This window comes from Hydra viridissima, unplaced genomic scaffold, assembly GCF_058129835.1.
Source record: "Hydra viridissima isolate aposymbiotic clone 2 unplaced genomic scaffold, HvirCarnegie_v1 scaffold_6, whole genome shotgun sequence".
Taxonomy (NCBI): domain Eukaryota; kingdom Metazoa; phylum Cnidaria; class Hydrozoa; order Anthoathecata; family Hydridae; genus Hydra; species Hydra viridissima.
In genome coordinates this window covers 13,097,606-13,121,387 of record NW_028324305.1, presented here as the reverse complement: position 1 = coordinate 13,121,387, position 23,782 = coordinate 13,097,606, and the positions used below count along the sequence as shown (strand labels likewise).

The 23,782-nt window shown below is 28.8% G+C and overlaps 2 protein-coding genes and 1 pseudogene across 3 annotated transcripts in view; 1 reads left to right on the top strand and 2 right to left on the bottom strand.

Annotated features, from left to right (window-relative positions):
• LOC145190059 (GATOR2 complex protein MIOS-like) overlaps positions 1 to 17,233 on the top strand; it is a 25,685-nt gene extending 8,452 nt beyond the window's left edge. Inside the window, exons 12-35 of the mRNA XM_090089730.1 lie at positions 865 to 906; positions 1,064 to 1,119; positions 1,578 to 1,648; positions 2,106 to 2,165; positions 2,244 to 2,327; positions 3,192 to 3,232; positions 6,698 to 6,766; positions 7,121 to 7,198; positions 7,381 to 7,453; positions 7,635 to 7,658; positions 8,755 to 8,820; positions 9,034 to 9,106; positions 11,560 to 11,744; positions 11,887 to 11,981; positions 12,147 to 12,218; positions 14,152 to 14,217; positions 14,312 to 14,431; positions 14,513 to 14,604; positions 14,707 to 14,748; positions 14,824 to 14,939; positions 15,046 to 15,104; positions 15,187 to 15,280; positions 15,357 to 15,465; positions 16,773 to 17,233. Of these exons, the coding sequence (XP_089945856.1) occupies positions 865 to 906; positions 1,064 to 1,119; positions 1,578 to 1,648; positions 2,106 to 2,165; positions 2,244 to 2,327; positions 3,192 to 3,232; positions 6,698 to 6,766; positions 7,121 to 7,198; positions 7,381 to 7,453; positions 7,635 to 7,658; positions 8,755 to 8,820; positions 9,034 to 9,106; positions 11,560 to 11,744; positions 11,887 to 11,981; positions 12,147 to 12,218; positions 14,152 to 14,217; positions 14,312 to 14,431; positions 14,513 to 14,604; positions 14,707 to 14,748; positions 14,824 to 14,939; positions 15,046 to 15,104; positions 15,187 to 15,280; positions 15,357 to 15,465; positions 16,773 to 16,872 (1,887 nt within the window). The 3' untranslated portion in view covers positions 16,873 to 17,233. The remainder of the gene's footprint in view (positions 1 to 864; positions 907 to 1,063; positions 1,120 to 1,577; positions 1,649 to 2,105; positions 2,166 to 2,243; positions 2,328 to 3,191; positions 3,233 to 6,697; positions 6,767 to 7,120; positions 7,199 to 7,380; positions 7,454 to 7,634; positions 7,659 to 8,754; positions 8,821 to 9,033; positions 9,107 to 11,559; positions 11,745 to 11,886; positions 11,982 to 12,146; positions 12,219 to 14,151; positions 14,218 to 14,311; positions 14,432 to 14,512; positions 14,605 to 14,706; positions 14,749 to 14,823; positions 14,940 to 15,045; positions 15,105 to 15,186; positions 15,281 to 15,356; positions 15,466 to 16,772) is intronic.
• On the bottom strand, positions 12,211 to 23,782 carry LOC145190060 (BTB and MATH domain-containing protein 38-like). Of its 2 annotated transcripts, none has more exons than XM_090089735.1 (2): positions 23,692 to 23,782; positions 12,211 to 12,844 (listed from the first exon to the last, which is right to left on the bottom strand). In XM_090089735.1, exon 2 carries the CDS (start codon positions 12,798 to 12,800, stop codon positions 12,264 to 12,266), a length of 537 nt encoding a protein of 178 aa, XP_089945861.1. In that variant the 5' UTR covers positions 12,801 to 12,844; positions 23,692 to 23,782; the 3' UTR covers positions 12,211 to 12,263. The 2 variants fall into 2 exon arrangements, with proteins under 2 accessions (XP_089945861.1, XP_079922940.2); XM_080066814.2 differs by lacking the exon at positions 23,692 to 23,782 and adding an exon at positions 13,392 to 13,916.
• Positions 21,288 to 23,139, bottom strand: LOC149887108 (uncharacterized; annotated as a pseudogene).

Sequence of the window (23,782 nt, the reverse complement as noted above, 5' to 3'; positions counted from 1 at the left end):
TACTCTCAAATTTTAACAGAAGTAAAAAGTAAAAAAGAAGACCTTTGGAATAAGAAGCCGCTTAAGTCTTTTCCTTGTAAAATAACTAATTCTTTAGAATTTTTTGAAAAAAATTTTCCATTATTGATTGCTTTTTTTGTTAGCGTGAGTTTGTTAAGAAAAATTTACAGGGAAGGAAAATTGATTTGAATAAGCGGGAAATCCAAATAAGTGCCAGTTGGAATAACCAGGAGTTTATTGTATTACTATTACTTTATTATTATTATTATTATTGTTTTATTACTATTATTGTTTTATTATTACTATTGTTTTACTATTAGTATTGTTTTATTATTGTTATTGTTTTATTATTACTATTATTTTATTATTATTTTTGTTTTATTATTATTATTATTATTATTATTATTATTATTATTATTATTATTATTATTATTATTATTATTATTATTATTATTACTATTATTATTACTATTATTATTATTATTATTATTATTATTATTATTATTATTATTATTATTATTATTATTATTATTATTATTATTATTACTATTATTATTACTATTATTATTATTATTATTATTATTATTATTATTATTATTATTATTATTATTATTATTATTATTATTATTATTATTATTATTATTATTATTATTATTACTATTATTATTACTATTATTATTATTATTATTATTATTATTATTATTATTATTATTATTATTATTATTATTATTATTATTATTATTCCAGTAACACAGTTTAATGTAATTATTATTTCACAGTATTAAGATGTTACTAAGATTGATGCACTAAGATGTTGTTTGGTTCATTTGAAAGAACTGATGTTGTTATATTTTTTTCATTCAGGGTGCTGTACTGGTTTGGGATATGCGGAATTATGAAAAACCTGTATCTTTTTCTGTGCTTCATTTTAATATTTTCTTATCATTAAATTCTGAACAAAACTGAAATAAAGAAATAGTTTTTATTATTATTATTATTATTAACAATCCTTTCTTAGTTTAATAAAAGAGTATTTTAACAAAGTTCTTAACAAGCTTATTAGTTAGCAACAATCAATCAGTCCAAACCAGTCTCAAAGATACAATGGTGTCCAACAAGGTACTTCACATATTAGTATTCATTAGAATTTAAAACTTCAGTGTAGTAAGTTTTCTAGATGAGTTTACAAAAACTTTGGTGGCAGTCCTCATTGAAATAAAAGTTTTTTAAAAGTTTAACACCCAGTGTAACAAAATAACTGTTCCTTTCCATGCAAATAAATCATTGGTTCATTTCTTGAAAAACAAACAGAATAAACTTTAATCATATTGAAGTAAGAAAATTTGTAAGGAAATTTGTTGCATCTAAAAAATGTATGGTTTTAAATTTAACAATTGAGAATTTTTTTATTAATTATGCAATGGATATGGTTTTTTATCATTATTACTATTTAATAATAATAATAATAATAATAATAATAATAATAATAATAATAATAATAATAATAATAATAATAATAATAATAATAATAATAATAATAATAAAATATATTTATTATATATTTATGTGTTATTTAGAGGTCATATGTTATCTGTACTTCAAAAGGATAGCACAGCTGTTAATTATTATGATCTACAATATTTATCAGGTGTGTTTTCTTTTTCAAATGTAAAAGATAAAAATGATATACTGTATATACCAGTATATAAGTTGAGACTTTAAGTTATTTAGAATGGGTTAAAAATATTCCATTAAGAAGGCAAGAAAATTGAAATATTAATTTAAGGAAAAATACATCTTGACTTATGCATTAGTTTATAAAGTATTAAACTACTCTTTTCAATCAAAAGTAGGAGTTTGACTGATGCACCAGCTTGACTTATGCACTGGTATATATGGTAACAAAAAAAAAAAAGTTCAAAATTAACAAATAGTTGGCAAATTTTAGTTCCAAATAAAATGGTAGTATAATGATATTTTAGAAATAATCAATTGTTTTTTGTTTTTTTTCCGCTTTTGAATTAAATAGATAAAGGAATGACAATTTCTTTTTTAAGAAAATTCTTTTTTTTTTTGTTATTAATTTACTCTTTTATAAATTTTAGGGAATAAACATAATATTGATGAAGAAAGTGAAAGCATTATTTATGAAAGAACTGCTCACCGTAAGAGTTGAAAAATTTCCTGATTTTTTAAAATTTATTTTATAGTTTAAAAATTAATCTTTTTATCAAATGTTTTAGTTCCTAAGTCATCAAAAAGCACAATTACTTCATTTAGTTGGCATCCTTCTGCAGAGAATACTATTCTCACTATATCTGCCTCTGGTTTGACATTTTTTTCTCTCTTCTTTTATTTTGGTGATTTATGTATGTTCAATGTTTATGTTATTATCTTCTATTTATTATTTTAGTGTTAATGATTTTTTTTATTTACTAATAACTATGTACTTTGCTAGCTATAAGTAACAAGTTACTTTGTTAAATTTTGGAACCTTGTAAAGTTAATTAAAATAAAAATACATCACGCATTGTAAATGGTTTATTGTAAACTGGGTTTTCCTTTTTTTCAATCTAGTAATTTTTGTTGTATATCAGTGATAGATATTACCTGTTTAACACTATATCCTGTAATTACATTCTTTATCCTATATTCTTTAGCTATAATTCTTAAATTATATTATTTGTATATAATCAATTTAGATTCATATAGTATAATTCATGTGTTACAAAAATAGATTGCATTAACATAGCATTTACGCTAAAGGAAGTTTTTTAAGATGGATGAGTACCTTGATAATAAAAATGGAATTTTTAATAATAGTCTTTTAGGTGGTAAACATCTTTTATAAAAAAAAAATTTAGTAAAGATATAAGAAAAATTTGGCTTCTTGTTCTAAGCTTTAGCTTTTATCCTTTACTACCCATGAAAATGAACTAGAAAAGATTTGAATTATTTTTTTTTTTTTTTTTATCTACAAAATGCACAAGTGTGAAAAAACATTTAAAGTTGTTCTGATGAAACTGTTTTAATTGAAGGACATCAAAAAGGAAGTTTCAGGGTGTATTTGCATTTTACAAAAAAATCTTGTCACTCTAGTGCATTGTTTTGATTTATTTTATTGTAAGTATTATAGTTTTGATTTTTAAAATACATAGATGCTAATTATAGATATTTATTTTTTACCTCAGGAGAACTTAGCTACTTGAAGATCTATGAGAAAATTGCTATGGTATGTTCCCTTATGTGAAAGTTCTATAATAATTAACTAAACTAATTTTTAATTACTATATTAATAAACATTTAGAGTTTTGAAAATCTATGCGTATGCAAATGCAAAATGGCTAAGACATTCTCATCTCATTAATATAACTTGGTGAGATAACTTCTTTAAACTTCTAGAATCAGTAAGTTAAAATATCATAAGCAAATGAAAAAATTACAAGTTGCCAGAAGTACTGTACAAGATAGCATTAAACGATGGAAAGAAACAGGCATTTTTTAAGACAAAAAAAGATCTGGTAGACCACAAAAGATAACAAAAACTGAAGATAATAGTATAATATTGATGAGTAAAAGAAATCGAAGACTCTGCCCCGGAAATAACTTCAGGATTTAATAGGAGTCATTCAAAATCTATTTCATTAACCACTATGAAACAACGTCTTAGACAAGCAGGACTTTCTGGCGGTATAGCGGTCAGGAAACCGTTGCTACGGATTGGAAATAAAAAGAAAAGGTTACAATGGGCTATAGACCATCAAAGTTGGACAGAAGAAGACTGGGGAAAAGTACTATGGACCGACGAGTCCAAATTTGAACTGTTTGGGCAAAGTCCAAATTTGAACTGTTTGGGCGTAGAATTTACATCAGAAGAACAACAAAAGAAAAAATGATCCCAGAGTGTTTAGTGCCGACAATCAAGCATGGTGGTGGGTCAGTTATGGTATGGGGATGTTTTTCTTCAGCTGGTTTAGGTGACCTAGTTAAAATTGAGGGTATTATGAAAAAAGAACAATATAAAATAATTCTAGAAAACAATGCTATACCTTCTGGCTTAAGAACTATTGGTTGTGGTTTTGTTTTTATGCAGGACAATGACCCTAAACACACCTCAAAATTATGTAAGAATTATATAAAGGAACAAGAGGATAATGGTGTCCTCAAAAACATGACCTGGCTGCCCAATCACCAGATTTGAACCCAATAGAGTTATTGTGGGAAGAATTGGACAGAAAGGTCAGACAAAAATGCCCAACATCCAAAGAGCACCTGTGGCAAATATTAGAAGAATCCTGGTTATCAATTACACCCGAAATAATAAATAGATTAATAAATAGGATGCCACGGATCGCAAAAAAAGTGATAAAAACTCGTGGGTTATTTTTTCACGAAAAGACAGTTTAATAATGATAGTGTTGTTAGTATTTTTTTTATTTCATTTTGTTTTTTTTTTTTCTTAAATAGTAACTATATGTATCTTTTAAAAAATAAATATGATATTTGAATTTTATTGAAATAATTATGGGAGTTTGAATTAAAAAATTAAACAAAATCCAATTGTCCGGAAACTTTTGGCCTGCAGTGTATATTTATTAAGCTCAGAGTTTCTAGTTTTCAGAAAACCCAAAAATAATTGGTATTAAATATCTAAAAATGAAGGTGCACAAAAAAACAAAGATGAACGCTGAAAAACTTTACTAAAAAACTTTACTAAAAGGTTACTAAGCTAAAAACCATTTTCAATCATCAAGATGGTAATTCTCAAAGGCAAGTAGCTCGTAAATTCAGCAATCACATGTGAATAAGTTACTTAAAAGTAAGTCTGCCATCAAATGCTATAAAAAACAAGAATTTCCAAAGCAAGATGATCAAATAATGCAAAGAATTTGAACATATTGCAGTAGACTTTACCAAAATTACTTTGAATGGATGATTGATGATGAATCGTATTTCAATTTTTTATTGACTCCGTCAAACGTTAAATACATTCAAAAAGAAAAATTTCTGGAAAAAATACCAGTCTGGATTGCAATCTCTTCCAAAGATACCTCTAAATTGCATTTTTGAGAATCTGGTAATGCTATTAACCAATTTGTATACTTGGAGCAATGTATTCAAAAGAGACTCATCCCGTTTATAGAAGAGCATTACCACAGTGACCAATTTGTGCTCTGGGTAGATCTTGCATCTTCTCATTATGCCAAAAGCATATTGAACTATCCAAAGGCTGAAAAGATTGAAGTTGTACCAAAAAAAGATAATCTGCCTAATTTACCAGAATGCAGGCCATTTAAAAATTTTTGGTCAATACTGAAAGGACTTGTGTACAAAAATGATTGGAAAGCAAAAACTCTCCAACAACTAAAAGAAAGAATTAAGTGTTATTTGACCAAAGTTGACCCCAATGTCATCCAAGAAACTCTACCGAAACCCACACAAAGAGTTTAATTGACTGTGTCAGATGAAATGGAGTGTTACAATCGAATTGAATATTTTATTGAATAAAGTAAACAATTTTCTATAAAATACTTTTTTTTACTTTTAAAAAATATGAAAAAATAAGGAAGTTATGATCCTTTAAACTTTTTGTGGAATTTTAGCGATCACCCATTAGTTGTTGCCAAGATAATTAACTTAGTTAAAAACAATTCATTGAAGCATTGTCAATTTCAAAAAATATCTTAGTGAACTTAAATCTAAATACAGCAATCTCGTTTATTGAACTGAAATTTGGTGGTTAAGTTGCAGAAATTGATGTTTGAATAAGAAGTTATATATAACAACTTGTTTAACTTTTAACTTAAATTTTTTGTAAACAAACTGCTTCTTACTGTGTCTTACGAACAAAGTAACCACCAAGACAAAGCTACAGCACTAGCAAGAATACCAGTTGTTGTACAATTAATATGTTTGGTCAAATAGACCTTCCTACAGATATTAAGAGAAGAAATTAAAACTTTGATTAACAATAAGTAAACCATAATATAAGTAAATTTTTGGATGATCAATACCTTCTAGATGTTTTCTAAAAGATATAACAAAATTGAATGTACAAGATGAAAGTAAGTTGATTACAAATGCTATCAAGATATAAAATCCCACATAACACAATATTCTTATCTCTATTTAATGTAAAAGTGGAATCAGCACCTCTAAATTTTCAAATGGAACTCATAAAATTGCAAATAAAATATAAAAACAAGTCTCACATTAATTATAAGATAATAAAATATTTTGAATGTTGTATTATAAAATATTTTGAATAATTTTTTGTTTTATTTTTACATCTGTGACCTCAGCTCAGTATAATTTTTTTAAACCTATCAACAGATTTGGGTTGGACACCCCTGGTTTAAAGCATTCTGTATAGCCATTAAAAAATTAACTAAATCTTTCACTGTAAAAAATTTCTTTATATTAAAACTTTTTTTTTGCAATTTAAAAAATTTGATGAATTTTTGAGTGTATTTAGGCATTTGAACTCTGGCTTGCATTCCAATTTTTCTTACTAAGGTTTTATAAAAAAAAATTTTTTAGTGCAACGTTTTTGAGTTTTTTGTTCTGAAATGTAATAATTGCAAAAATAGAAGTCTAACATTCCTATTACAGCTGTTGTGGTTGCTTTAAGGACATAATTATGGTGCAGAATACTTGTAAAGTGATTTTGCCTAAATAATATTAAATTGCTTTATAGAGTTGGTCTCCATCATTAGAGCTTATTTGGGGATGTGGAAAATATATGATTTCATGTTCAAACTTAGAAGTATTACTTTTTTCACTTTATTACTTTTGAATAAAGAAATAAATTTGTATTGATTTTTTCTGTTTTTCTCTTTTTTTCTTTTGTTTTGAAGTTGATCATTTCTTTTCCAACTAAACCATTTAAAAAAATTTGTTGTCCGAATATAGGAAAGGGTGGGAGAGCTTTAAGTTAAGAGACTCTTTCTTTCTCTGCTGTTGAGATTGTATTTAGATTCTTAAAGATCATCTAAAGTTCAAGCTTTTTAGTTAGCTTTTGAAAGTTTTATTGCCTCAAACTAAGTTATTATAGCTGCTATAAACTCTATTTGCTTTATTCCTCTGCAGTTTGTATGTTAAGCATTACAATATAATACAGGAAGATGTGTTAAAAGACCAAGATATTTCATACGTTATGAAGCAAAGAGCTCTGGCTGGTTATGGTGTGAAATCAATTGTAAGTAACCCTGTGGAGTTTTTTCAACTTTTTTTACTTTAGAATAAAAAAATTGTTTTTTTTTTAAATGATGTGTTGTTTTTGTTGCACATGTTAGGCATTTGAATGTTTGTAATATTGAAAATTATTTGTGCAGAGTTGTGCTTTTTTTTAATTTTTATGCATATAAACAATTATTATAGCTTAAAGATGAAAATCAAATCAGTAAAGTGTTGGAAAGTCCATCCCTTACAAGACTTTGGGAATGGCTACAGCGTATCTTTTCTTTAGTAAAAAACCCAATCAAAATAAATACAAAGATTAAGTTCAGCTTTTTAGAAATTCTTTCACTTTTAATGATAATCTAAACTGTTTTATTTTTAGTGTTCTGTTTTTGAAAAGGAAAGTTGATACATTTTATTTTAAAATTATTACCATTCTTGACAAAAATAATCAGGTGCAAGCAGAACAAAAGATTCAGGTCAGTAATTGGATTTATTAACTTATTTTATTAGCCTTTAAAAAAAAATTTCAGATCACTAATTGTGTTAAATTTAAATTTTTCTAATGGCAATATTATTAGTTATAAAACTTTGCAGTGAACTTATCATTAGTTGATGTTTTAGCATTGGTGCGAAAACAATTTTTACTTAACCAAGAGCTCTTGTTTAAGTAAAAACAGTTTTTAAAGTGGTCTTTTGTGGCTTTTTTGTCTTGGTTTTCACCCATAAAAGATTCAATTGGTTTAAGTTGCAAGACCATTGTTTGTTTTATTTGTTTGGTGAATAGTCAAAAAGTCAATTGTAAACTGGTTCACTTTTATAAAAGATTTTGTCCACTGATGAAGCTTTTTTGTAGCTATATGTTATAAATGTTAACAAACAAAGTTGTTATTTAAGTGAAAATATTTTTTAGGAGATTCACCAGGTTCCATTACATCCTGAAAAATGTACTGTTTGGTGTTGTTTGTATATACTAGAAGGATTATTCATTCTTACTTCTTTAAGAATTAGCAGGGATCAAATGTTATTATCAATGATGATTGCTACAGAATGTAAATTGATTATCTTTTTCCAAAATTGCTTGAGATTGACCTCAAAGATTTTTGGTCAATGTCATGAAGCAATCCACCCACTTTATTAAATTGTTGGGTTGACAAATTTCATGCTAGAATTGTTTTGAAAAATAGTCTCTTGAATTGGTTTCCAAGATTGTATTTGGCACCATTAGATTATTTTCTATAGGGGAATGTGGAAAAACTACTTGAAATACTTGAATATTTGGAAATAAGACCTCAACTGCTTGGTCGAAAAAAATTGGGAAAATCAAGTTGAATTTTTTAAGCTGTGTAACACATGCATAAATTACGCATGTCAGAAACTATTTTTAAACAATAAATTTTTAATCTTTGGGATGAAAATTAAAATTTGGAATCAAATTTATGCATTTTATTTTAAAATAAGTTTTATCTTTTTAAAAATCTTAAGAAAGTAAAGTTTAGAAAAAACATAAGTTAAAAGCTCTGCTGTTCTAACTAACTAACTAACAGTTCTATATGTAAGTTTAAATTTATCTAGAGGCACGAAAAACTCGAAAGTTTTTAGGTGTGAAAGCTATTATCAAAGAAGACATGGCCTCTGTTGGTGAGTTTTTATGAAATCGTTAAAAAATATTTGTGTTGTTGGTGGTCATGGTTTTTATAATAAAACTGTTTTTTTATGTTTGATTTTATTGTACTTTTTAAGAGTAAATAGCTAATAAATATAATAGTTGCTAATATTCAATTCTTCTTTTACATGTTATTGAAAATTAAGAGTAGCCATTTTTTGTCTATTTACTGTATTGATTTTCATTAGTACAAAGCTGCTCAGATGATAAAATGCAAGAAGATTATCCTGTGACACCAAAGTATTATTCAAGTTCTGAAAGGTAAAAGCTATTATTACATGGTACCCATTAGTTTCTACATTATACAGGTACATGCAAAGGTTTCCAGCTGATTTAAATTGAAAAAAGATTAATGATTTATATTTATTATGAGATGTTCCTATGAGAAATAGGAAACAAAATGATATAACCAAAGAATATTATTTATGTTTTTGAATGTATTTATTTTTGTCATTGTGATATTTACATGTGCAAAGGTTTCTGGCCACAATGATGCTGTATGATGTTTAAAAATAATAGCACGTTAAATGTTTACATTTATTTTTTTGGCTCAACATATGCAAATCCAAGTTTGTAAGTAATAAAATTTTCAAAAGAAGAAAAATCTTCTCAGGATATTATTTACTATTATTGATTGGTAGATCAACCATTAACAGTATTGTTGTAAGATACCATTGTGAATATGGTTTAAAAAATCTTCCACATAGTTATGATAAGAAAATAGATTGTTTTAGTGACTTTGCTTTAAAAGATCTCTCATGTAGTGTAAGACCAAGAAAAACATATTAAAAAGTTGATCATTAAATGCAAATGTCAAAAAAACTGCTGCCAAAATAGTGCGCACAATAAAGGATGAAAACCTAGCTCATTTTAGTTTTATTACTGTGACAGAAGACTACATTATATAGGTACTGATAAACCATTAATCAGTATAAAGAATTAATAGGCAAAATTAAAATTTGCCACAGATCACTTACATCGGATTATCAAAGATTAAAAAAAATTAGCTTTCTTAGATAAATCTAAATTTCATCTTTTTAAAAAGTGATGGTAGATGGTAGATGGTATAACTTGTACGACATCCTATTGGTATAAGAAATTACATTTGGTAATAAATTCCAACTGTAAAACAGGGTGGAGGATGTATGATGGTGTGAGGAATTTTCTCTGCAAAAGGAGTCGCCTCATCAGTTAAGATCAACAGATATATGCTAAACACACATCCAAGTTGTGAGAACAGTGGTTTTCTGCTTCAAATGTGAGAGTTTTAAGCTAGCCACCTCAATTACCAGACTTGATATATGTTTTAAAAGCATATATATTCACATAAAGCCACATTATTTAAGTCATTAAAAGAAGAATGAGATTAAACTATCTGGTTGTATTAAATGATTAATTGAGTTAATGACACATCATTGTGCAGCTGTTATCATTGTAAAGGGTATGGCTACAAAGTATTAACATAAAAATCTAATTTATGTCCATTATAGAAAATGTGGGCTGATTTTCATGTAGTAAAAAGTGGCTGGAAACTTCTTCACATGTAAATATAGCAATTACAATAATACATTTTCAAATATAAATAGTATTCTTTGGCTATATTATTTTGTTTCCTCTATCTCATACTAAAATCTTATAACAGTTATAAATTATTATACTTTTTTTAAATATAAGTTCGAGTACAAGAAGTCGTTGACTAGAAACCTTGGCATGCCACTGTATATGTATGTTTTTATGGATAAATCTTATTTTTTAATATTCTTTATATGATAAAAGAATTTTAAAAAAGATTTTAAAAAGACAAATAGTAAATATATATTAATTTTGTAATATTTATTAATATACATGTTATTTATAGAGATTCAACAATGTTTCAACTTTTGTTATGACGTTTATTTTTATTGCATTATTATTGTTCCATTCATAACTTTTGTGACTTTAGTTTAACGTGTTTTCTTTTGCTCCTTTCTATTTTGCTAACCACAGGTTTCCCCCCCTCCCCCTCCCTGATGTTCTTTCACCTTCCCTGCATGTTCTGCTCTCTGACATAGTTCTATTGTCTACATACTGTTGTTTACTACTGTAGTTGATATCAAAAATAGTATACTTTATTCTTAAAAATTGCTATCAAGCTGTTAACTGAAATTAATTTAAATTGGTTTTTTTACTTATGCACTGACATAATTGTCAAAATTGTATCAGACCAATCAGGTCCTCAGACAAATACTAGATTAATAGAAAACTTATTTTTCATGCCAAGAGATACACACTCTAAGTCTTTCTCTTTACAGTTAATGAATAACTTTAAATAACTATTACGGATGATGCTTTATCAAAAGTATTATGAAATGCATTCTGTAAGGGGTTTCTCTCTAAAAGCTCAGTTCAATTTCATGTCTCATGCAGTTATGTGACTGGATCCTGTGGTATTAGTTTTTACTTTTAATGGTGTTAATTTTGATTTAGGAATGCTTTAAGTTCCCATACAAGTTTAAAAACTTGTACCAAAAGCAACCTCCATAACATGGTCTGAAAAAAAACATTTTTCCAGCCATCTTATGGGTTCTCATTAATTTTAAAAAACCTAGTATTTATTTAAGTCTTAGATTTTTTTCTTGTTTTATGATCTTTTTGTTTTGAGTGTTTTATTTAAAAGGGTTCTGATTTTAAAAAATATTAAAAACAGTTATGAAATGTATCAGTGTTATATGTAGAACCTCTGCACTTAAACTTTGTGATTGGGACATAAGCGAAACTAATTTGAAAGATCGACTTTACAAAATGGCAGTTGAAGGAGAGCCTGAAAGAGCAGCAGCCATGGCATTGTTTAACAACAAATTACATTTAACAATAGATCTTCTGAGCTTTACTCCTCCACAATCTTCAAAGAAACCCATAGGTATAATTAGTTTTTTACTTTTATGAGATCAAATTAATGAAATAATAAATGAAAATAATAATAAATGAAAAAAAAGAGAGAGATAAATGAACGCTATTCTCAATGAAACTACATTTTAAAAAAGATTTTTTTCTCTATATAGACTCATCTCTCCCTATTGTTGCAATGGCATTATCTGGTTTCTCTGAAAAGAGACACCCATTATGGATTGCTAACTGCAAAAACTTGAGTACACAAGTAAAATCTTTTTAGCTTCATCTCTGTTGAATGTCAAAATCAAATTATTAAGAATTTGATTCATGTATTGATTGTGTTTTTTTACAAGTTTTTTGTTATTAATTTTGTTATTTTTTGTTTTATGTTACACAAGAATAAAAGAAATGAATGAACTGTCTTTTTCAGTTGAAAAACCCCTACTTACGTGCAATTTTTGCATTTCTTACTGCAGAAGAAGAAGACTACAGTATTATTCTAGTATGAATTTTTTTCAGTTCCTTAATTCATTATCCTGAAAAGCTCTCAAATAACAGTTTTATTTTTTAAATTCAATTTAAATAGCGATTCAAGTATATCACTGATTTCGCTTGTTGTGACTTTAAATTGTCTTGAAGCAAGTACTCTTTTTCTACACAAACTGCAGGAAAAATCAAATTTTATCCCTGTTCTAAAACTTATGTGCTGTTCATACAGTTCACATTTGTTAAATATAGAGTCTTCTAAACCAAGTTCATGGAAGAAAAACTCTAAAGACTGGTAAGCAGCAGAGAATAAATAACCAAGAATAGAGTCTACATGTCTGTAGTAATCGTTTAGCTGCTCCTCCAAGTATATCATTTTTTTTTTAGCAATCATATATTTTATAGAATCATCTAGACTCTGGAATTCAGAACTTTGATCAAGTTGAACGTTTCTTATTTTATCAATAGCATTTAGGCACTCATCTTTGATTTCCTCAATTCCAAAATGCAAAGCTAATTCTAGGTATTTGCACACTTTAGCTCCAGTCTTGGGCACATTTTTTAAGTAGGTGACACACTCTGCATGCAATTGTTCCATTTGGTACTCATCTGCTAGTAAGAGCAGGAACTCTACTGTTGGTTCTAAAAAGAAAAGAAATTTTTTTTTTTTTGGTGAAAAAAAAAATATTTTTAAAACTATCTGTTGGAAATTTATTTACTCATAAGTAGTTTAGATTGGTTTTGAGTTTTTTAAATAAAAAAAAAAAGTTCAGAAATATATCAATGTTAACAGTTTTGAAAATTTCATCAAACTGAGTTTTGAAGGGTGAGAGAAAAACTACACAGGTATGTCCAAGATTGAAGCAAGCTCGTTTTAAAAAAATTGAAATTTATCGTTAACAGAACACAAAATAAAAAAGACTAAAAAAAATAAAAAGTTTTTTCATTGCCTGGAGTTTTCAATCCCGTGATAGACTTTTTTGTCAAAGTTTTTGGCTATTTGTAAAAAAAGTTGTGGGAACATCTGCCCCCCTTTCTCCTCTTTCCGCATTCTCAGGGCAGATAGGGTTAATGTTTAACAAATACTCTCTTTATCTGTCCTTAGTGTAATGAAATTATGTTTTACTTAAACATCTATGTTATTGTTATTTACACTATGCCCTTTATCTATTGTTTACCTATCGTTTACCTGTCACAGCTTTTCTTCTATCATATATTATATGCAGCATTTCCTCGATCTGCAGGTATTTTTTCCCAGGTAAGCATAATTTTTCGGTATTTTTTTCAAGGAAATTTGAGTTGAACATTCGGTCGAACACAGGTGACCAGATTGATAATATATTTTTGTGTACATGCAGTAATTTCTGTTCTACTTCTAGTATCAGGTCACTTCCTCTCCAAGGTTGTGTGAAATCCATAAGTTCTTTATGCTTTATTGTTGAAAATCATGAAACACTAAGCGAAGCTGCGCACACAAATACTCTTAGTTTCGTTTCTTATTACTGCGACGTACTTAATTTCTCCGTTGTTGACGGTACATACTCACCTAACGTAACGGCGTATCGTGGGCTTTGTGTAAAATAAATTAAAGTTCCCAATATAATAAGTAAACTGCTATGATATAAGGTTCATCTACTTTATAAATATGCTTCTGTTTATTTTTTTATTTTTTTTTTATTTTTTTCCTGATGATCGAGGCAGATGTTTTCAGCATGCAGAAAGTCTCCTACACATTGATTCTTAAATTATTTATGCTTATTGAATGCTCTCATGCGTAGGAATTTTTTTATTTACTAATCATTATGATTGTTAATTTTACAGTTTTGAAGAAGGATTTTAGTGTATTAAGGTTTTCTAAATAATCTATAGAATATAAAAATCTAACCTTCCTTCGACGAAAAAAATTTTAAGATAAATTTCATGATATCTGCTTATACTTTTATACATAGAAAGAAAAAGATATCGAACTTAGAGACAAAATGGCGTTTGCATGTCGTTATTTAAACGATACTAAGGTTCTTTTTTTTTTTTAATTATTTTTCTACTATATCTACCTTTCCTTATTTTTTTTCTTTTAATGTTATTATTATTATTACTTAATTTTTTTAGTTGGTAACTTTCATTGAAAATGTAACCTCGAAATTTGTTGCTAATGGTAACCTTGAAGGTCTTTTATTGACTGGCCTCACCAGTGATGGTCTAGATCTACTTGAGAACTTTATCAACAAGGTAAATATTACCCATCTGTCACTAGTTTTATCTCTACTCGATATTTTACTAATTTAACTGGCCAATTCTTTTTGTCTTTAGACCAGTGACGTTCAAACGGCCATTTTGATGATATTAAACACCAAAGTCATTGATGCAGTTAAAGATCCAAGAGTTAATGACTGGATTGAAAAGTAATTAAAGCTATGTTTAGTTTTGAACTTTTTTTTAAAGGTATCTTTCGCTAAGACCGTTTCATTTTAGTTTAAATAGAATAAAGTTAACTGTTTTTTTAGTTATCGAGACTTGCTCGATCAATGGCGTTTATGGCACGAAAGGTACTATCAATAAGTTTGTATTTTTAACAGGAAATTTGTTTACATATTTCATTTCTAACTGCATAATGTTTTTAGGGCGCATTTTGATGCATTGGTGCAGAATACGTGCGGCAACCGGAAGATACCTCAACAAATAAGCGTTACATGCACATATTGTTCGAAACCAGTATCTCATAATTTGATCTCATCAGGTTAATTCCTATTCAGTAATAATTTTCTGGGTCGACATCATTTCTCAATTATTGAAAGAAACTTTTCATTTTTTTAAATTTACAACCATGAAAATGATTGTTTTAGGAGGAATGCGTGGTTCTCGACAGCTACATGGAATGGGTACGAACAGCCGGCAAAACAAAGTATAATTAGATGTTTTGTTTTGTTTGTTTTTTGTTTGTAATGAAACGTATTTACTTGAAAACTTACTACACTTCTTTTTAGGCAATTTCATGTCCTAATTGTCGCCAGCCTCTACCACGATGTTCTATTTGCCTAATAAACATGGGTTCCCTCTCATCTCATGCTCAAAAACACGGTTAGTGTTGTTAAAATAGTCAAGTATCAACATTGTTAACGAATTCAGTATATTTTGCATTCTTCTATAATCTTAGGAAGTCGTGGAAAAAATGAATATGTTGTGAACTCTTTCCTTAATTGGTTTACCTGGTGTCAAATGTGTAGACATGGCGGTCATGCTGTACATCTTATGGAATGGTTTGCGTGAGTATTCTTTTCTACTGTAGTGTTTTACGTTTGCGTTTCCTTAGGTTTTTCGAAAGAATGTTTGTGTTTTTAAGTGTGGTCACGTGACTACGTCACTAAAAGTGTCGAATTCAAAAGGGCAATTTTTTTTTTTTTTTTTTTCCATCAAAAAGTAATTATAAGATTTGGAACTTTTTTTTTTTTTTTTATTATTATAAATTTTCTATATTTTTCTATAGCGTCATATCTTTTGATTATTCAAATTAATGTCATTTTACGAGGTTAAGACCGATTTTCTTGAGTTCAGACAATTCTTTTTATAATAGCCCAAAAACTTTCAATCACACGGCATTCAGGTAAATTTGGCGGATTATCAGTACTTGACAAAGCAAATGTGTTTCTCATCAAAGTACGACACTATTTTATTTACGTGTTGTGATGTCGCTTGATCGTGCCAGAAGCGATTTACTATCAAAGTGACGTTCAGCTTTCAAAGGAAAAATTTTGTTTATTTGACTTTTCTAACTAAGCATATTGATCGAAAACGAAGCTACTTCACGTGAAAAAGTCTTTGAAACTCCGTGGAAAAATGCCAGTCAGGCAATCAATTCGGCTTTAAATTTTGCGGCCGGACCATGCTTTAAATTAACATAAATTTTTCACAGGTAATGGAATCTTCGAGTCGAAAGTTACCCGTGAGCATGGTGTTCCCAAATATAAAATGCGACTCTTTCGAAACTCTCGATATATTATCATAGCAAACATTTATTTAGTTTGGTCGGTTCTTTGTTTACAGTGGATCTTCTTCTTGTAGAGTCTAGCCTACTCTGTCAACGTATGTTTGGTAGGAATTTAAGTTTTAGAGTGGCTTGCCTTGACGAAACTGAATAATTCTGATTTTTAGAGGCTTGACCTTCTTTTTGTTCGTTATTTGTTCTCAGGACTTGTTGTTACCATTGATGTTTAAATGAACTTTTTCTGCTTCAAAATGGTCATTTTTATGTCAATCGCGTGAATTGTTTGATTTAGTGCAATCGTATAAATGAAATTCTTAAATCTTTGTTCTTCCTCTTTTAAGGCATTTTCGAATAATAAAAGTTTTCGTTTGATAAAAGTATAACAGCGTAATGAAGTTGGTATTGTAAATAAATATACCACAACAGTTTTTCAAATATAAATTAAGCTAATAAATATGATTTTTAAATTATTGCATGTTTTTTGTCTCATAATACAAAAGATTAGTGACTTTATACGTTATTTGATTACTACAAAATATTTTAATATTTATGTAACTACTTGTGTTAAGTAATTTTTTTTTTTTCTAGCGATCATCTGGATTGCCCAGTTACGGGGTGCAATTGCACTTGCAACGTTCATGACAGTGTTGCCATGGTGAATCCTATTGAAACTGTGGAAACAAATTAAATATCAGTTTTATCAATTTTCCGAATTTTAAGAGTTAAACACTTGAGCTGCGATCCTAATGGAATCAGATGTCTACAACCATTGTTTAGAGCTTTTGATTCGCTTTGTAAATCATTATCGCTATCTCTCTTTCTCTCCTGCTCTTAGCAAACACAATTTCCCATTAATAAACATAAAATGTTTCAACTTCATCCGAAGAAAATCTTTGAATTTTGCTACGGTTACATATTGTGATCGGTATGTAAATAACTATAATAAAATGTTTAATATTTGTAGATAATTATATGTTCTGAATGAAAAATTTTATGCGTCTTTAAAGAAGAAATAATGAATTCTGATTAAAAGTGAGATATTATAAGCATATTACTGAGGTTTATTTTTTTAATATTATAAAATAATTAGTAGAACTGAAATAAGAATTAGTTAGACATGAGTTACGATGAAATCCTAAGATGTAATAGTGTAGTCAGAGACGGTATTGGCTGCTATTTGTTAAGAATATACCAATACTTTTCGAATATAATGGTCAACTGATGGCCTCACAGCTTAGAAAGATATCCATAAATAATGTTGTATCTTTTTTTTTATCCTCTTCGCACCAACCGAACCATTAAATTGTCTAAAAACTGTTGTGGAAATTTTTATTTTACAATTTAAAGTAAATTTTTTTACAAAATTTGTCAGTTTTTCTTTTTTTAGTATTTAGAATAAAATAGCAATACTTTTTTCAAACCTTTTTTAACTCTCGCTGTCGTTTTTTTACTGCAGTTATTGTTTTGAATGTATATTAGATGCCATACATTTATGTATTAGCTAGGTTTAGTTGTGTTAGGCTGAATTTTAAAAAAATTTAGTTTTTTTTTTGTTTCTGTTTATTTTAAACTAAGATTTGGTAATTTTCATGCACAGAAAACATTAAAAATATTAAACGAAATATCAACTAATTCTTTCTCTAGCACGTCATACGTAAGATTATTATGTGTGATCATTATACGCTAGGATGAAGGTAACGTGAGAGTTAAGAGCATTATAGAGTTTTGATTTCACAAATCATGATTAAGATTTATGACTATGTGTAAAATTTAAAATTCCTCCGATTTAATTTAGTATATATATATTAATACTTCCCTAAATATATTTAATAAATAAATATCTTTTAAATAAGAATAATTTCTGTCAAAATTTTAAAACTGTCGATGAACTTTGATCTATTTAATATCCCCAAGGGTATTAAATAGATCAAAGTTCATCGACAGTTTTCAAAATCGACAGGTCTCAAAAATCACAAAATCATACCCAAACCCCTGTATTTAGAATTTCAGAAATGTTGGATAACAAGTTTGTTAGTTTTTATAACAAAAAATGTTTTAAAAAGCTTTTTTAATATCGAAGTTAATTGACGGATATAAAAATCTCATTACCTGCTTTTTACGTTTTCAATGATACAAAAACAAAGAAAAACCAGCTTTGATTGTTAATCAAAGCCGGTTTTTCTTTATTGTATTTTTGAGTCTAATAAAACTTAAAGATTGTGTTTATAATTTGTTCCCTTTTCCCTCCTCACGAAGTTCTATTTGTCGAGAAAAATCATCTCTTGACTTTTAACTATAATGGTTGTTCAAATGAAAGATGAATGCATATACGGTATAACGTGTTGATTTTTAAGATCTGACTTATCGAGGTTTGAAGATTGCATTTTCTGTCTTCTTTTCATATAGGCTTCGAGAATATTTGAGTAGTGATTGCTTTGCGTACATTACTTAATAATAAAATTAAAATACGTTGCCCCTTACTTTTCTTTAAACATAAATATAAATGTTGAAAATGTAATGTGAAAAATATAATCTAAGTATAGAAATCATATTTAAAATAGAAATACGTAGGCACTGGGTAGGGATAATACCTTTAAAAATGTCTTAAGAAAAACTATATTTTAAAAATGTGAATTGCAAAACTCAAATGACTAAGTTTAAACCTTAATATATCGATGTAACACCGATAGCTTTTAATTTCTTCTTGCTTTCATATTTTCTCATTATTGACGTAATTTTCTCATTATTGATGTAACATTCTTTATGACAGTAAAGCAAGTTGGCTGGTTCAAGCTATTCTAATATGGAGAGGATGATTACACAACGTTTAGCACTTTTTCAAATATTGAAAGGTAAATAAGAAGTTCACAATTAATTAGAACATAAAGAAATAAATGTAACGCTTTGCAAATACTTATCTTAAGATTAGAAGTAGTTTGACAATCGAAATTTGCTAAAGTGAATACTTTCATTTTTTAACTTTTCATTTATATCACAAAATGCACACCAAGATTTTTTTTTTCAATTTTTGTTATTGCTCTTTTTTAGTTTCTTTGACTTCAATATTGCATTTACTGGAGTTCCAACAAATATACCGCCTTTGATTTTTGAGTTTTGGAAACCGACGAATTTCATGAAAAGTTTATCTTTTTCTGATAAATATTAATATGGTTGATAATAATACTCTCCTATGGTTGAATATGTGTCAGGAAAACCTGTTTATCATGGCATGTTTCAAACAAACCTGCAGAAAGACTAAATTTATCAAGATTGCTATCCCCAAGTGGAAAATAGGAGTTCCAATCCGTATACAAAGTTGACAAAAGAATTTAATGGTCATTGTAAAATCAACATCCTATACAAAGTGAAGAAAAACTTAATCGACATGAAAGCTGGTTGACATAAAAGTATGAAGACGTGGAGTCTTCAAGTATGAAGACTCCACGTCATTATACTTGAAGACTCCACTTTTTATTTCAATCAGCTCGATAATATGTTGTTCAACTACAAATTTTTTTTATTTGATAAAAAATAGATCATGATATTATTTTTTAAATACTTAGCGTCTTTTTCAACAGTTGAATCGTAAAACTTACATAAATTAGGATGATTATTAAATAAATAAACTTGAAATCTGTTTATACTTCTTATATTCTATAGGCCCAGGTTACTTAACCAAGCAAGTTCTCAAACCCATTCATCAGAATTTCAATGAATTTTATTGATTGAGTTTTTGGCGAATTAGTAAAGTAGGAGAACACAGCGCTTAAAAAAGCAGGAATAAACCTTATGATATGATTTTGTAGTTAAAAATAGACCAGAAATCTTTTTAAAACGGTATTAAAAAGATAGTACCCTATTATAACCTTATTCTAGACGGGATTGGGTTATACAATGACCCCAATTTTTTGCAACCCAATAACATATTAAAAGTTCTCGTAAGTCCAATTAGGTATCTATCTTAAACAGCAAAGCTCCTGAGTACTACTCTGGAACTTTTTATTTCTCTCCTGGTCCCCAATGAAAAACGTTGTTTTTTACATATTTTAAAAAGCTCAGAATTTCAATATATCAATTTAAAATAAAAAAAACCTGCACTTGAAAAATGTAACTGTACATGTTTGGGGGAAAATTTTACGGTAACTTCTTACACGGAGTGTCCCTTTATAACGCACTTGTTATAGGGAGTACTGTACAGTAGTTTCCCTCAGGAATTTTTTTTAGAACAAAAAGCTCTCTGAACTTTCATAAGCTCAAGTAACTTTCTGAATCAAACAAAAATAAACGTAAGACCGCAAAAGAAAAAAAAATCAATAAAGATAAAAAAACTATAATAAAACTAAACAAAAAAAAATAAGTTTCGAAATTTTTACATTTTGTTCATCAACCACTTAAGTGGTTATGAAATTATTTTTTAAATAAGTTTTTTTTTTTTTAAACATAGAATAACCTAAAGTTGACCAACAAAACAAGCATGATAAACAAAAAACAAAAAAACAAATTTAAATTAGAAAGTCCATGCGTCGAATAATATCCATCTCTTAAATTCATTAATCAAAATAGAGCTCAAAGAAACTGTTTTATGTTAATGATAATTATAATGAGGACATATTTAGTTCTTTCATATTGGAGCTTAATTAGTTTCTATTTTTTGAAGTAGATTTTTAAAACAAGCACAAATAAATATTACAAATTGAAATCTTTTGTTTATTTAGTAATAACAGGTATGTAAAAGTAAATAAAAGCTTCAAAGAAGTCTGTTAAACATAGATCTTGTAGAGTCTATTCTGCTGATATTAACAATGATAGTCTACCTGTCCTCTCGAAAGTTTACATGTAGGGGAGGTAGGGGAGCATTGGGCACTTTTTTCATAAACGCTGATAAAACTGTTATTTTTTATCATAATCAAAATTTTATTTCAAATATATCTGGCACACATATTTGGCAGTAATTATTGCTAAGAAGAGTTTTAGTATTATAATTAGTCGCAAAGTTACAAAAGGTTTTTGAACACATGTCCAAAGTGCCCAAACCTCCCGGTGGTTGGGAGGTTTGGGCACCCCTGAGGGGAGGTTTGGGCACTGTATTTAATATGCACAATATTGTTTTAATATACTGCTATGATTAAGTGTTATATAGCATTGATATAAAAAATTATAATACAAACATTTTTTCTTATCAGAGACTTTACAAAAAATTAAACAATGTCACTTGGGATCAATACTGCACGATGTTGGGCTTAATAAGACTTATTTTAAATTTGGTATGACCCAAAGAGGCTTATCAAATTTATATTTTAGGCTGCCACGTTTTATCCATGTTGTTGGTGTAGGCAACTTTGTTTTTATATCCTCCAGGGACGCTGGCTACGTCCTCGATGTCAGGAAACATAAACGTATTTCTTATCTTACTTGCTCTCATAAATTTGACAGTTGCCATGGAGTGATTAACCTCTTCGATTATTCCAACATAATGATAAACAGTTTTTTGGTGTTAAATTTAACCAACACAAAGTTATTGACCAGGAAATTTCTATCCATAACAATCACATCGTCTACATCAAAATCTTCTTCCGATGAATCGATTTCAACAAGGGCTTCGTCAGAAACGGAAACATTTTCTATTTCATCATCACTGCTAATCTTCCTGCTTTTCTCGTTTTTAGAGCATTTTTGATTTTTGTTGAGCTCTTTGATCTTATTTTTTCTTTGTCTTTCTTTTTCTTCCATTTCAATGAGTCTTTTCTCGGGTGTGTCTGTCAATATTCTAGTTTTTCCTTTCTTCCGTTTCATGCCATCCAATTTCCTGGGGCCGGCATTCGGGTATGGCCTTACTAAATCAGGTGTTACATAGATAGCGCCCCTAGTCTGGCTTTTAGATAGAGATTCCATTTGAGATGGCCCAGTGACTTCCATATTTGAACTTGTACGATCCTCTAGACTCAGATTTTCTTATGTTGAAGGCTGTTCCATGATAGGTTGGTCGGAAATCAATTTTTCTGTAGCAATATTGTTCTCTTCCGGCAAGCAGCGATCAGTTATAGAAGAACAAACAAAATCTTCATCAGAAAAAATGTTTGAATTGAATGGCCAAATGCCAGGTTTTTCAAATCCCTTTTGAATATTTTGCAACTTGAATGCAAGTGGAATGGCTTTTGCTGCTAATTTTGGGATTTCATAAATTGTTAAAGTTTTGCCAGGATTGCTTACCATCCAATCTGTTACAACAGTGTTATAATAAGTTTTAAGTGGTCCATAGACAGTCAGGTCTAGGGATTGCAGTTTTTGGCTGCAGTGCGGTGGGAAAGTCATTAAAACAATCCCTGATTCTTTGCAAAAATCGAGAACTGGTACTGAAATATGGCTCTCGTGATTGTCCAGCAGCAATAGAACTGGCGAGGAAGGCGTTGGTTTTGCGTGTTTTGCAAAATGGTGTACATATTTAAAAAAACATGGTGCTGTCATCCACCCTGAAAGATATGCCGCTCCATCTGAAGCAACAGGTGCATCATTTAGCATATATGTTTTGAAATTAACCCGTGGGAATATGAAAAAGGGTGGTATTGAGTTACCCAATCCATTAATACCAGAGCAAACCGTTGCAAGTGTCCCTCTTTCAGCTGACGTTACTTGCCCAACTTGCTTGGTGCCTCTGAGAGCAATCACTTTTTGGGTTCGTTGTACTGTTGATAATCCAGTTTCGTCTATATTGTAAATAGACTCAGGGCCGAAGCGATCCCGTTCATATACAGTTTTAAGATTTTCAAAAAAATCCCCGACATTTTTCTTATTGAAACTTTTGGCACGTGAGAGACTGGTAGCTTCTGGTGTCCTTATTGAAAGCTGAGGTTGTCTTTTAAAAAATCCTTTAAGCCAATCTTTGGATGCAAGTTTCTTCTCTGTCCAGTTGTCTGGTATTTTTTTTATTAATGGCAGTAGCGTATTCGTAAACCAATTCGCGTGCCTTCAGTTTTGACATTCCATGATTTAGTTTAAACAATGTTACAAGATATTCTGAAATTTTTTCTTCTTCATCTTTCGTGAATATTTGGGATGATACAAATTTAGAAATATCTTTCACAACGCCACCTTGCTTTATGTGTCTTTGAAGGTTAGACCTGGGTATATCATATTTAATCGCAGTAGTTTTAATTTTTCCTCCTTTAGAAACCTCTTCCAATGCGCGCAAAATAACATCTTTAGGGATTTCACATCGTTTATTTTTCTTTTTAAATGAAAACGGGATTGTCCTGATAAGAAATGATTAACCATTCAATCCAATGGGCATAGCAAAAAAGCACAAACGTATGACACCAAAACACGCTAAAAAAAGAGGGAGCATTGGGCATGTCCAAACCTCCCTCCTACATGCGTGCCCAATGCTCCCCACAACCTCACTTTTCAAATAACTTTGAATAAGTTTATTTTTATCAAATGTTGAATCATAATTGCCAGGTAAATATAATGTTCATTAAACGCAAAAGAAGAAGTTAACACAGATACTTACACTTTCTTGCAGATTTCTTTGTTATCTTTCTTCAAATCACAAACAAGATATTTACTTTTGTACGCAACAAACCGTTAAGCGCAAGTAACTT

Excerpts from the sequence above, each read along its gene's own strand:
- LOC145190060 (XM_080066814.2), bottom strand. The coding sequence starts at position 13,620 with ATGGATTTCACACAACCTTGGAGAGGAAGTGACCTGATACTAGAAGTA. Across the intron at positions 12,845-13,391 it reads TAGAAGAAAAGCTGTGACAG|AACCAACAGTAGAGTTCCTG; the intron begins GTAAACGATAGG and ends TTTTCTTTTTAG.